Below are 15,080 nucleotides of genomic sequence, written 5' to 3' on the forward strand. Positions count from 1 at the left end.
ATTACATTCTGAGGCAGCGTGCGTAATTTGAAACTTATCAGTGCTCTGGAAAACATATACACATTAATTAATTTACTAGGTGAGTCCTCTCTGACATGACATTAAAGCTAATCTGTGGCATGCAGTGGATACCTCTAGCGCTCAAGTCCATTTGAATTTTTTGGTGTCTTTCAATCTGTACCCAAACAAACCATTCACTCTGCACCTTGTACCACAGAATAACTGCCTTTTACTTTCATCACATGCATTAGCGTTGCACAAGGCAAAACCTATGCAAAGTAAAATTACTGCCAAATCCCCATTTCATATTTTTAACTCTACCCCTTGTTTTTGGGTGGCATCTTTGCCCTTGGAACTGAGCTACAAGGTGTAGTGGTTAAAAGATTCTTGTACAAAATGGGACAACTGTTCAAGGGACAAACATTTTTAGAGAATGTTGTCTCATTACCAGGCTACCATCTGTGCTTTATAGGTAAATATGACAGTCTGCAGTTATATTAGAGGAGCACTGTTAGATTTCAGATCAATTAAGGCATCATACGCTTTAAGTTCAAGAATCATATATTATTGCCCACTCCTAAATGTTCTAACATATGAAACTGAATTCAGCTTCTTATTCATTAATGCAGTAGGCTCAGTCTTGGATATTTATAATTAACTGGAAATTTACTGGCTAATAACAGAGACACCAGCACACTCCTAGGGATGATTTATGCTTGTTATTTTGTAAAGGATCATAATACACTAATTACATTCCTCCAAGACAATACAAGTTTTGTCATGATTTTCATAAGGACTAACATTTGTATTTTTTTTCCCTGTGAATCACAGGGCATTCATGAAACAGTCTGAAGTGCGTCTCTGAACAATCTGTTTCAAGGGCTGTAAAGCCCTAAGATTTGCCTTACCCTTCTATCCCAAGAAGAACTGAGACAACTTAGACTTAGGGGTATGTCTAAATGGTAGAATCAGGTCCAAAATTATTAATATGTTAAAAGGAACTTGAGCGTATGAAAAATTACCATTCAGGAAAACAAGAAAAACTGAAGGGTAAGAGAGCTCTTCTCCACACAGCAGGTTGACGTCCTCTACCCCAAGGTTAAAGGCCAGCTTAATGATGGGCTTGTCTTCCATGTCTGTGGTGATATGGGTCATCAGAGCCAGATTTTTTACCAGACCACATGCCTGCACAAAACATTGAAGTAACGAAATAAATAACAAAACAAAACAAATATTGTGAAAATGCTGCAAATTTTGCTATACATCTACATAGTTTGTATTTAAGATCAACACAGAAGTTTGATGGTGTTCCAGAGCAGCATAAATGTGTAAGTATTAGCCCCATCTTCAGGGGATCGTTAGCTCAACCTCTGATGATGCCACTTCCTTTCATGCGCAGGTTTCCAAGAGCACATATGCACTCTCTGGAAGGGTAAGAATTCAGAATACATAAAGATAAATCATTATGTGATTTAGTGACAAAGTGATAAGATGGATAAAGGGTAAAGAAAGGGATTGCCAATTATCTGAAGCACACCACGTCATCTATTCCCATGGAAGTGCACTTCCATACAATCCTAGACATTGCCTTTAATGATAATACATTTCTGCATTTTTACCTGTGTTTGTATTTAAATTCAGTATTCTTATAATGTTCTCTAGTGCTTATAGGATACTTCTAGTTATTCTGCCTTACTACAATAAAAAAAGTGGCATTTGATTTTGGCACAACTAATAAATTACGCAACTGATACACAAATAAACGTAAATAATACATAAATATACGAAAGTTTAATCCCTAGTTTAACTCAGAATAGTCAAACAGCTTATCAGTTACAGAAATAACTTATATGGAGCCCTATGCAAAGCTAACATGAAACAAAATGACGCAGAAAAAATTTACTGACCTCTCCTTCAGGTGTGTCTGAGGGGCACAGCATTCCCCACTGTGATGGCTGGAGGGAGCGAGGCCCACTGACCTTCCTGGTCTTTTCAAACTGAGAGGAGATCCGAGTCATCATGCCCAATGCTGAGATGTAGGACAGGCGAGACAGCACCTGTGTCACTCCCTGCCTGTCCATCTTAAATCTCTTCAGAGACCAGTTCCCCTGAAGACAGCAGGGATAGAAGAGGCAGCAAGAAATGTATCAACAAGCAATAGGTCTTAATTCAATATAATACATATTATAAACACTGGCTTAATACTGGTTATTTTAAAAGTGAATTATAAATATATTTGTCTAATTAAGACGCCTGAATATTGATTTCTTCTTCTGTGTAGAAACATCTATTGTGTGTCAGTAGAAGACATCAGAGACTCACAGTAGAGATGGCATTCACCATGCCATTTGTGATTTGGTCCTGCCTCATGTGTTTCACCACGTCAAACTGGGCCGCTCTTTGCTTGGGAATGATCTGGTCTGCAATCTTCTTAAGCTCTGAGTTAAACTTCTTAAAAAGATCCTCAAAAAGCAGAGACAGGAGCTGTGGAAAAAAAGAGAAGAATTACCAGACAAATGTCTTCAGTAACTTTGACAGTGCAAGAACCACAGCACTTCACAGAACCAGAACATGAACTCCAGAATTTCAAAACTGGCAACCAGTGGCCAAAGCAGGTACACTCATAAAACAATGCTACATCAAGCTGCAATCTGCTGATTAGCGCATCCAACAATTCAGTGTGGCTGGGGCATTCAGACAGCCTCCTATTCAGTCTCCTATCAACACTCCAGCCTGTGAGTAGTTAACTTCATCTCTTTGTTGTTCAGGTTCCCCATTGCCACTTCCAAAACACAACCAACTTTATTAACTCCATCTGGCTCTTACAATATCGCATTCTGTGTCATCAATCCTCTGGGTGCTGTACGCAGATGTAATAACCAGGTGTGCCTGTGCTGTGATAAGGTTGACCTGGCTCTTCTCCCAGGGTCTTCTCATCCTCACTAAAACCCTCCAATAGCAGCTTCCCCCAGCCATCCACATTAGCATACATCAAAACAAGCAGGCCACGTCAAAATTAATAAAGAAATTAAGCTTCCGCAGCGCGGCAGGGCCAATTAGTTGAATGTCAGAGATTCGTAATTGAGGAGGCTGGCGGTGTCGGGAGTGTGTGTAAGCTCTATTGAAAAGGGTTGGTTGCTCAGTACTCACACACACGCAACACAGTTCACCCCCACAGAAGGCTGGATGGGGGAAATTAAAGGACTTAAGACTGCGGTAATTACATTATCAGAGCCGGGCCGGTGGATTAACTCAATCGCTGAAGTCAAGGCAGCCATTCTTTTGTCGTGGCTGCGTTAAATAATAATAAAAAGCAAGAAAGCCCTGAGCTCGGTTGGCCTGGGATTTGGGTGCTGCCTATGCTGCTGCATATCTCGCTGTCAACAAAGACAAGGAGAGCTGGGAAAGGGGTTGGAGGGTGGGGGGGATAATAGGCTGTGCAGGGAGGAGGCAAAACACAGAGGCGACAAAACAAAGCGGCAGGCAAATAATGAAGGTATTAATAAAAGACAAGGAGGGCACACACAAAAGAAGAAGGTGAGGGATTGGGGGGCAGCCCAGCCAAGCCTGCTCCACAGCCCTGAGCTCAGTTTCACACAGGAGCACAGTGGTGTGTGTGCAGAACACAAGGGGAGTGGGAGAGGAATGCGAGAGATCCAGAAAATGTCTGATCACAGATTTATAGTCTTAAATTCCAAAGACTTGATAATAATAATAATAAATCTTATTTCATAGGTGCCTTTCTGTCATTCAAGGACACCTTACAAAGAGTACAAAGTAAACAATAAAATAAATAATACCAAAAAACACAAATGTATACAGCATTGAAAACAATACAAATAATGCAATTGAGTCATTCAAATGAAAAAGGCAACCTTGAACAGATGGATTTTGAGTGGGGAACAGGGGAACAGTCACATGAATGAAGGAGGAGGATCTGAGGGTGCGAGAGGGAGTTACAACATGGAAGAGATTGGAACGATATGGTGGCGAAAGATTGTGGACGGCCTTGAATGTTAGCAGAAGGATTTTGTAATCAATGTGGAACTTGACCGGAAGCCAGTGGAGCTGTTGCAAAACATGAGTGATGTGGAAGATGGAGGGGGTTCTAGTGATGATAGGGGCAGCTGAGTTCTGGACAGGTTAAAGCTTATGAGTGATTTGTGGGTAATACCAAAAAGGAGGGAGTTGCAATAATCAAGGTGGGCGGTTACAATACTGTGGACAAGGATGGCAGTGGTATGGGGAGTAAGGGAGGGGTGGAGACCGTTGATGTTGCGGAGATGGAAGTAGGCTAATGTTATTGATATGAGATTGAAATGAAAGAATACTGTCGAAAATGACACCCAGACTCTTTACTTGTGGGGAGTGGTGAACAGAACAATTGTCAATATTAAGAGAAAATTTGGATAAATGTTGATTTAGTACCAATTAGCAGAACCTCAATTTTATCACTGTTTTGAAGTAAATTTGAGGAAATCCAAGATTTTATTTCTGCCAAGCAGTCAGTAAGGGAGGGGGTTGGGAGGTTGGAAGTGGGTTTACAGGCAAGATAGAGCTGGGTGTCATTCGCGTAACAGTGTAAATTAATGTTGCACTTGCAAAAGATATGGCCAAGAGGAAGGTGATATATGATGAAGAGGAGGGGCCCCAGGATGGAGACCTGGGGTACACCTGAAGTGACAGAAGGAAGCTGGGAAGTGAAAGTTTTGAGCTGAATGAGTGTGGCTGGAGAAGTATGATTTGAACCAGTTTAGAGGAATCTGAGTGATACCAATGGAGGATATTCTATTGAGGAGGGTGGTGTGACAGATAGTGTCAAATGCTGCACTCAGGTCAAGGGGGATGAGGATGGAGAGTAAACCAGAATCAGCAGCCATTAGGAGGTCATTAGTGATTTTTATATGAGAGCCGTTTCAGTGTTATGGAGAGGGCGGAAGCCAGATTGGAACTGTTCATACAGTTTGTTTTGAGATAGATGAGTATGAAATTGAGATGCTACTATATTCTCAAGCATTTTAATTGATAAATGAACTAAAGAGATGCTACCAACTTGTGCGGAATAAGGAAAGTTCCAAGAAATTTAACTGACAGTATTTACTAGTGTCTGACCCATATTCACTAATACAACTAAACACAGCTATTTTTTGATTAGCCAATCATATTGTTCATGATAATATTATCAGAAATTTTATAACGGGAAAAAAAAAAAAAAAGAAATATTGTGATGACATCATGCAGGTACGCACATGGTACCTATACGGTATACTTTTTACATGAGTCATTTAGGCACAGTGACAAGTAACAGTGGAGTGTTGAGGTGGTTTGGTTACAAAATATCCGATGTACAATATCCCATGGTATTATGTAAGAATATTTTTAACTTAACATAATTATCTCAGAAATACCCTAAAATATTGTGATATTAATTTAGGGCCATATCGCCCATCCCTAGTTTGAACATATGATCTCTGGGTATGTTATCAATGCAATGATTTTTTTTTTTGGTAATGCTTTTAATTGTTCATCCTGAATTTATTATTTTTTATAATTTTTAAACCAATTGCCTACAAACCTCACACTGGGCATGAGAGGGTATAATACAATTTCTAAAGTGGCAAGTATTTTACAGCCTCCAAGGGTTTGGTAATTCAAAAATGTGCGATTGATTAAGCTATTGCTGCTTATCTTAATTTAAGAAGAGTGCTAACTGAGAACTACCATTCATATTAGTTAGCAAACTAACAACCACTAGAACATGAAATAAAAAGAGTATACAAAGATACATACCTAGTGTTATTTTAAGTTATAAGGATTTTTAGCACTGTGAAGTTAGTAGAGTCAAAACCTGCTGCGCTGGTCTTTAGCCTCCAGATAAATATTTAAGCAAAATCTTGGGTTGAGGTAAGCGTCATTAAAAAGCTGTCACTCATTCTTAATTGAATTAGACGTGGTGTGAATGATTTCAGCAGAGAACTAAGGGAGGGGCTCCTTGTAACTGCATGGGCTTTGTGCCTAAGAAGAGAGGCTCACTGCTTTTTCTAGGATGGCCAGTTCATCTCTCCACCATGACTTTATCCCCACTCAGACTTTTTCAAACCTCATCTCAATTGTGACTGTGTAGACAGGAAGGGGAAGAGGGGAAAATAAAAAGTCTGTCTCTACCTGGCCAGCCAACTCCAGACGCTTGTTTCCATAGTAATCACGATCATCCACTTTGTTGCTGCCTTGAGCAAGAATCACTCTGCGCACCATTACAGCGAGGTAAATGCACTTGGCCCGGAAGTTAAACTCTTTCACCTAGGAAAAAGAAAGATTTTTTTCCCCCTCAGCAAATGGACACCAAGTAATCCCAGAAAAAAAAATGAAATAAAAAGGATCAAGAGTTTGACATTTTCTGGTACACACAGGAACATGGGTGAGTATAGTAGAGGCCAGCAGCTCTCGAGCTTCCTCCATCTTGGTTTTCTTGGGTCCGCCCCACATGCGCTGACGGCGAACTTTATTTCCAATGTACCGCAATGCCTGTGATAAACACAAACATGACATTTGGAGAGTTACAAACAAATCAGCACCAACTAACAACAACTCACTCTAGCACTTCTCCTGCCTCTGGACTTTATCATCATTAGCAGTGTAATAACATGTTAACAGACTTTTCTTTGCATATTGTAAGAATATCAACTCATCAACGTTTTGTAAAAATGATTTAGTCATGTTAAACAATGATAATGTAATGTTTAAAATTATGATTCAGACTACCTAGCAGCGAGAGAGTGTGCTGCTTTTACAAGATAACTGGGAAAATCTCCCCCTCCTGAATCACCAACACACAGTAATGTCTGTGTAGGTTATGCATGCCTAAGCCATGATACTCCTACTTCCATGCTTTGCAGATGAGGTAGTGTGCTTCAGATTATTTGCAGTCTCTCTCTTTCTACATTCCACAGAATCAGAGGCAGAGCATATGCAGAGCAATGTTTATGTTCAATGCAGGTCTTGAAATCTGCACAAACTGCCACCCAAAGAAACCATTCTGAATAATGGAACTGCTAAGGGTCTATGGCCAACTCTGAACAGCCACATCCTTCCTGGCTGGTTTTTGTTCCCAAACAGAATTCTGTTGGCAAAACGTCCCCTGAAAGCCCAGAATGTTCAATTGATAAAAAAGCACAACAGATTAGGGTCCACTGACTGAATCTGGACCCACACAACACACACCTGAGCTTGGCACTACTTATTCTAGCAAAGAGGTTAAAGGTCACAAGGATTGGGATATTCTTCCAGACCACCCACTCAGACTCTCAACCTCATGGCAGTGCAACTCACAAAAAGTTATACGATTCATAAAGAATTATATTCAGAGCATCTATCAAACATTATTAAAAACAGGTATCAAAAATTGTTATCAATTTGACTTCCCTATAATAAAATTTTAGTTTTTTTTTTAAATGTTCCTGCAACACAGAAAATATTTTAACTTCTATTTCAAAGGCATTTTCACCTAAGCCGATCAAGGATCCTCAAATGAGAAATTTCCTCACAATAAAGCAGAAATACAGCAGGAATTCCACACCTGTATCTCACAATTTTGTTGAGTTTGATTCATTTTGACACTAGATAAAAAGTTGTATGTTGTAGAATTATAAAAATGTCTTACACACCTGACACACATGATCAGAATATGCAATAGGATTTAATTATCTGAAGAGTAAACATCTCTCTGGTAAAATTAAAAATGCAATAAAGTGCCAATGGGCAAATATGCATTTTGATTTGTACCGTGTTTCCCCGAAAGTAAGACAGTGTCATACATTCTTTTTACCCCCAAAAGTCCCACTATGTCTTACTTTCGTGGTATGTCTTATATTGGTAAAAAATGTCGATTTCTGTTTTAACCATAAAATTAACATTTATTAACAACCTGAACAGTATGGTATTCACCATAAAACAGTTTTATAAAAGCAAGTGCCAAGAATGTCTTGTTACAACCGTATCATGACGGTATTTCCATGTATAACATGTAAAACAATGAAAAACGGTAAGAACGAACAGTTTGAATATGTTATACTGGAAGATAAAACAGATTTATTCCATGACAACCATGGCCATGGCAATCAGAGCGGCCACCAGCGGCTGCACATGAGGGCACTGAGGCTGCGTGTTGGACCACGGACAACATTACTGCTGCTCCCGCGGCCGCCACATCCATCTGCTCATTCCGCTCCAGATCCGTCCGCATCCCGCTCTAACCGTCCACATCCCGCAGTTAATGCAGCAAAAGGTACCGGTACTATGGCTTATATTTTTCCAACGTACAGTTTACTATGTCTTACATTAGCCGACCCCCCTAAAACCCACACTGCATCTTACTATCGGGGGTGTCTTACTATCGGGGAAACACGGTATGTATATTATTAAGTCCCTGAGAACTAATGTAGAATTTATTTATTTATTTATTTTTTGTTATAATTCTAAACGTGGCTGTTATGTGAAACGTTCAGCAAAGTTTAAAAAAAAAACAAAAAAAAAAAAAAACACAAAACAGAAATATGATTAATCTCTCCTCAAATATGACCAGTACTGCTTTCCTCTCGATGTAGAATGGGCCATCCTGAAAGTTGGTAATGCTTATGTCAGCATTACCCTGACCAATCACAAGGTTACCATAGCCACCCCTCCTCTCTAATTCCAAGACACAGGTGAGCTAAAGCTTAGGAGCCATCTTAGTGAGCTAGTGGTAGGGTCTGCAGAGTGTAGAGCAGAGTAGCAGCAGGGAAGGCAGACCCACTCGGTTGGCAGCACAGCACAATAGTAGAGGGGATAGCAGCCATACTCTGTGTTTACTTTATTGCAGTTAGCGCTCTCCTGAATGTATCATTGTGCCAATATTACCCATCTATGGTGCAGGAATAGAGCAATATTCTTATCTCGGTTTACGCTTTTCAATATTTGGATTCATGCTTCAGCAAATTCATCTATCACAAAACACTTCTGGTAAGTCACTCTGAATAAGAGCATTTTCTAAATGCTGAAAATGTAAATTTAATTAGGGTCTGCTTTAACAAATTCATATAATAGCTGGAATGCATCAACGTCTGCATGGCACATCAAGATATATACTGTTTACAATTATGGAGATTCTGAAATTGACAAATGCTGCATCTAGCAAGCATTAAAAATAGACATCTGCAATCTTCTTCCTCTATTAATTCTTTCAAGATTTTGTCCTAATTTGTCTCATCGAACTGAGGTTGTCCAGGGTCAATAGAAGCACACACGGAAGGCTCATTAGAGTCCTGATGTGACACAGACAATGCACCAGTTCCACAAGCAGACGCTTGGACATGCTCAGATGCAGGTTGCTAGGATGCAGATATGCTTTTTACCAACCTATTGTTGAGGCTTCCTACAAAATAAGATGTCTATGCTGAGCAAATTGGGTCTCAGCTTTTTGCTAATGTATGTCACAGACCCACATTTAATAATGTTCCACACTAGGTCAGTGAGGTCTCTACAGGACTCCTCACCACGGCATCAAAAGATTCATTACTGCACAAGTTAGAGAAAGCAGGCAGGTATTCAGTGCCCTTAAACAAAGCTAAAACTGAAAATGACTAAACTGACTGACAAAGTAATTATTTGATAAGAATATATAAAATATTCAGTTATGTACAAACTACATACCAACAGTGAAAGACCAATTTAAGCGATTTTTAAATGTAGATAAAAGATATAGATAGAGATAGGCAGATTCAGGAGCCCCACAGGACCACCACAGATCAATTATGATTGTTTGAAGTTTGTACAAATTGTTTGAACAAAAATGTGCAACAACAGATGAGCTACAGTCTGACTTTTCATCTACAAGGGAAAAAAACGTTATTAGCTGTGTCTAATATACTCAGCAACACACATTAACAACATGATGCAACACACATTAAAAATATGAGCACATCAGAATCCCTGCAGCACTGAGAATGATCCACCACCCAAACCATACCTGCTCTGTGGGGGTCATGGCAACTAAAGAACAGGGTGAAAGGGGAAAAATATGCTGAAAAACAGATGGACTACAAAGTGCTCCTGTAAAGTCAATGGAAAGAACATACACAAGTTCCTATACACACACACACACACACACACACACTATTGCCAAAAGTATTATTTCATTTGCTTTTGCACGCACATGAACTTGAGCGATATCTCATTCTTAATCCATACTGTTTAATATGATGTTAGCCCACCCTTTGCAGCCATAACAGCTTCAGTTTCTCAGAGAAGGCTTTCCACAAGGTTTATGAGTGTGTTTATGGGAATTTTTCACCATTCTTCCAGAAGCGCAAGTGTGAGGTCAGACACTGATGACGAGAAGACCTGACTTGCAAGCTTGCTCCAATAGATCTCAGATGTTTTATATCGGGTTTAGGTCAAAGATCCTCTACACCAAACTTGCTCATCCACGTCTTTACGGACAATTGTTTGTGCACTGGCACACAGTCAAATTGGAACAGGAAGGTGTCATCCTCAAACTGTTCCCACAAATTTTGGAGCATTAAATTGTCCAAATCCTCTTGGTATTGTGAAGCAGTAAGTGTTCCTTTGACTGGAACTAAGGGCCTGAGCCCAACACCACACCATAATCCACCTTCCACCAAATTTTTCACTTGGCACAATGCAGTCAGAAAATACCACTCTCCTGGTAATTGCCAAACCCAGAGTTGTCCATCAGATCGCTGATGGAGAAGCATGATTCTTCGCTGCAGAGAACACAACTCCACTGCTCTAGAGTTCAGTGGTTCTGTACTTTACACCACTGCATTTGACGCTTTGCATTTCACTTTGTAATGCAAGGCTTGGATACAGCTCTTCAGCCATGAAGCTCTCTACAAATTGTTCTTGGGCTAATCTGAAGGCCACGTGCAGCTTGGAGGTCTGCAGTAATTGACTGCAGAAAGTTGTGACCTGTGCGCACTATGTGCCTCGGCATTCATAGCCCACTCTGTCATTAATGTGGCCTAGCACTTTGTGGCTGAGTTTCTGTCGTTCCCAGTCGCTTCCACTTTGTTATACCACCACTGACAGTTCACTTTGGAATATTTAGCATAGAGGAAATTTCATGACTACACTGGAATTCACTGAGCTCCTGAGCGACCCATTTTTTTCACAAATGTTTGCAGAAGCAATCTGCATGCCTAGGTGCTTGGTTTTATACACTTGTGGCCGTTCAATGATCTGGATGGGTTAGTGTATACGTTTGGCAATGTATATTATATATGTATTTTACACAGAGTGAAACCAATATTGCTCCCTTAGAACTCCACTGGAGACCTCTAAAGGCTGAGGCATCATTAATGATTGGAACAAATAACCTGATGATTATTTGATGATATGATAATCATCAGATTAATGATGATATGAGCAAATAGGCCCTAGGAAGCTTGCATGCAGATCTCTGTAAAACTGCTTTGTGATGACTTTCTGCTGTGAAATGTGCTATATAAATGAAACGTAACTGACTGATTGATAGGTCAACAAAGTGGCACAATTGATATCATTGCAGTCACACAGTTCCAGGGACATGGAGGTTGTAGGTTCCAGTCCTGCTCCGGGTGAGTGTCTGTGAGGTGTTTGGTGTATTATCCCTGTGTCCGTGTGAGTTTCCTCTGGGTGGAGGTAGGTGGATAGACGACTCAGTGTCCACAAGAGTGAGTGAGTGAGAGAGTGAGTGTGTATGGCCCTGTGAAGGACTGGCACCCCCTCCAGTATATGTTGCTGCCTTGTACCCAATGATTCTGGGCAGGCCCCGGACCCACCGCGACCCTGAACTGGATAAGCGGCTACAGACAATGAATGAATGATTGATTGATCGACTGATAGGTCTTATGCTTAGACCACTGGGCCACTGAAGAGCCCAATCCAATTATATTGTTGGCATGACAACTCAGAAGGCATCCCCATCTCTCTCTCTCTTTTTTCTTTAAAAAATAAAATAAAATAATAACAATAATTAAAAATAAATACATGAAAAGCCAGCTGATAATTAATGGGGTAGAAGAACAGAAAGGGCTCAACATTCCCACTCCACTGTCTTCCATTCAAATTCAAAATGTTTTTTCTTCTTATGTAAAAAGTAATCTTTAGAAGAAAACTTTCCCATATACACACTGGAAAATATTTACAAAATGTGTAAAAAAAAAAAAAAAACATAAAAAGCTCTGCTTTATGAATCGGTAAATTGTACAATATGAAGCAGCCAGTGAGGTACCTGTGTCTGGGTAAAAATCTGTGCTTTCTGACACTCTTCCAGACTGGGGGCAAATGCAGCCATGACATGCTCCTCTGTACCAATCATCTGAACAATCTCTTGGTCACTCTCAACACCCATGGCCTGAAATCAGAATTAATGAGCAAATGAGTAAAAAAGCAAAAAGAAACACTTACTGACAAGGTTAATGGAATATACCCATAGGATTCTAGATATTTATCTCATAAATAAGCACCAAAACATCTGTCTAAATTTGACACATCGAGTCATTTCAGAGCCAATGGAATTGAGTCATTTCAGAGGTGAGCAGGGAGGCCCAGACCTCTGACATTTACTTATGCAAATAGACAACTGTGGGAAAGGGACGGTGGCCCAGAGTGCTTACAGGTTGGTGCCGTTTGCAAAGGCAACTGGGAAGCAAGAAAAATCCTGAAGGAATTTACTCTGGATGAACAAGTGCAAAGCAAACAAGCTCAACTGCCAATTTACCTAGTGCCTAGTCTCAAAGGAGTCATATCTGCATATTTGAAGAGAGCCTGAGGCAAAGGAATTTGCAATGACGTCTACAGAGGGCCGAGAGGCTTCTTGTTTAAGCTTGGATTAAACAACTTCATCAGCTGAATCTTACACTGTGATAAAAAGGCACTCTCAGTTGTGAAACCTCTGATATATATAAAAAAAAAAAAAGGCAAGAGCAATTCTCCCTCTCTATTGAAGCTAAAAGCTATAGGGTAAATATTATACATTCATAAAACAGAGATTTAGGAAAACAAAATGCTCTTATATACCATTAATGCTAAAGGAAGTAAATCAGCTGCTTTTCGTCCTAAAGCAAATTCACAACAATAAACTTTTTTCACTTCAACTCACCACAACCAGAGTTTCCCCTGTCATATTGCGCCATCTGCTGGTTATTGGCTTGAATCAAACTCAAGTTTTCCACCATACTTTTGATCATTTCCTCTGTGAAATATTCTGTACTGCACCTGAGAACCAGGTGGTAAGCTTTCAAAAAATACCCTGTTCTATAAGACGAAGTGGTGCCTCAGTAAATGTTTCAGATTAAAATGTGCTTTGTTTGTTTTCAATTTGAGAATTTATAATTTGCAGACTTGAAACTAAAGCTGTGCTTTATAATGCCGTAATCTAAAGCATCACATGTCCAAAGCTAACACACCAGCAACAAGCAAATACACTTAATTCATGCATGTTCTAATACATTTTTAATTGGAACAACTTTATCTTCCAGCCTCTGACCTTGAATATGATCGCTATTGGTGCATCTTCAGAGAGTGTGTTGTGCTTCAGGTAAAATCGACCTTGCTTCACAATCATGTTGGTTCTACTCTTCTTCTCATGAGTGGAGCTAATGCCCAGAGGGACACAAATAGAGAGAAATATGAACACAATTTAGTAGCTGTAAAACATCCATTAACTTATCATAGGTTAAAACCAACACATATCGTCACTGTCCAAATAAGAACATGTACCACCATCTTGTCAATTTTCAGTTTACTACATCATATGAACTCAGCTGCTGTCCTTCAGATCATGTGAAAATTCAATGATATGGAAGATAAAGTTGTTCCAAAATATATTTACTTTCACCTCAATTCAAAGTTAAGAAGGTTTTATCTTTCTCAGGTTAAGTTACTATTTGGGGAGATACATGTTTTCGTTTTGACAGGGACAGTATGTGGCATGATGTGCAGCACCTGGTAACAGAGGCTCCCACTGCGCCTTTGCGGTCTTGCTCGACAATGATGCGGTTCTTTGAGAGCTGCTCTTGGATTAGAATGACCTTCTCCTGGCCCTTCACAATAAAATAACCCCCTGCACAAAGAAACATTAAATATTACAACTAAGAATTTAGAAGACTCATTCCCAGTAATTAAGTATGTACTTAAGGCTCTCCGAGGCTCTACCTGGATCTAGGGGGCACTCATTCAGTTTCGAAAACTCCATGGGTGTCTTGCCTGTCAAGACACAATTGGAGCTGCGCAACATAATAGGCATCCTGGCCAAGAAGTAAATGCAACACATCTATTAACAAACTCAAAACGTAAGTCAGTAGTTTGAACATTAAACAAAAGGAATAAAAGTCATACTGAAGCCTATAAGACTTAACGAGCCAATGAACATTTTTGATCATCACAAACTGATTTTCAAATTGGTTAAGCCAGGCAGAAGTACCGTCCAATAGGCAGTGCATTCCTGATGATCCTCTGACTGCCTCTGGTGTACTCTATGTCCACTGTGATGGGGGCGGAGTAGGTCATATCTCTCAGACGACACTGCAAGGCAATATTAAATCAGAAACTTACAAAAGGTTATAAACAATTCTTGCATGTCAAGCTAAGCAAAACACCACACATTTTTATAGAGAAGTGCACTGGAACTGTTAGAATAAGTAAATGTATTTTTGAGAAACATGTAACACACTACTTAGATCAAGAGGATGATAATGCTTTTGTTTTGTGGCACAGTTTTATCTAAACAAAGAAAAAACAACACCCATTAGCATGCTGTCTTTAAGCTAATTTTAACTAGATGTCTATATTTGTTCAAATTAAATTAGCAAATTTGATGTTTAAAACTTAGAATTTTAAGTTAAAGAAAAATCTGATAAAAATCTGTTAGTTAGCTCATCCACTTGTCTTAGCCCAAGTGTTGGCAGAGCCATAAATCAGATTATATTGGTCTACGCAGTTCTCAAACGTCACATTAAAAGTACTGTATGTAAAAATATATAGTGGTATTCTTTGTGTTCTCAAGTGAAGATCTATTATTAGACAAAATAAGATCTATTAAT

At 39.6% G+C, this 15,080-nt stretch overlaps 1 protein-coding gene across 1 annotated transcript in view; it reads right to left on the reverse strand.

Annotated features, from left to right (window-relative positions):
* Window positions 1–15,080, reverse strand: part of polr3b (polymerase (RNA) III (DNA directed) polypeptide B) — a 30,754-nt gene that overhangs the window by 11,657 nt on the left and 4,017 nt on the right. The window contains exons 6-15 of the mRNA XM_066684672.1: window positions 14,462–14,562; window positions 14,194–14,285; window positions 13,984–14,101; window positions 13,526–13,634; window positions 12,269–12,391; window positions 6,409–6,525; window positions 6,166–6,300; window positions 2,323–2,484; window positions 1,908–2,108; window positions 1,023–1,185 (exon numbers count right to left, since the gene is read on the reverse strand). Of these exons, the coding sequence (XP_066540769.1) occupies window positions 1,023–1,185; window positions 1,908–2,108; window positions 2,323–2,484; window positions 6,166–6,300; window positions 6,409–6,525; window positions 12,269–12,391; window positions 13,526–13,634; window positions 13,984–14,101; window positions 14,194–14,285; window positions 14,462–14,562 (1,321 nt within the window). The remainder of the gene's footprint in view (window positions 1–1,022; window positions 1,186–1,907; window positions 2,109–2,322; window positions 2,485–6,165; window positions 6,301–6,408; window positions 6,526–12,268; window positions 12,392–13,525; window positions 13,635–13,983; window positions 14,102–14,193; window positions 14,286–14,461; window positions 14,563–15,080) is intronic.

The sequence above is a fragment of the Hoplias malabaricus genome, chromosome 11 (genome assembly GCF_029633855.1).
Source record: "Hoplias malabaricus isolate fHopMal1 chromosome 11, fHopMal1.hap1, whole genome shotgun sequence".
NCBI classification, from domain to species: Eukaryota; Metazoa; Chordata; class Actinopteri; order Characiformes; family Erythrinidae; genus Hoplias; species Hoplias malabaricus.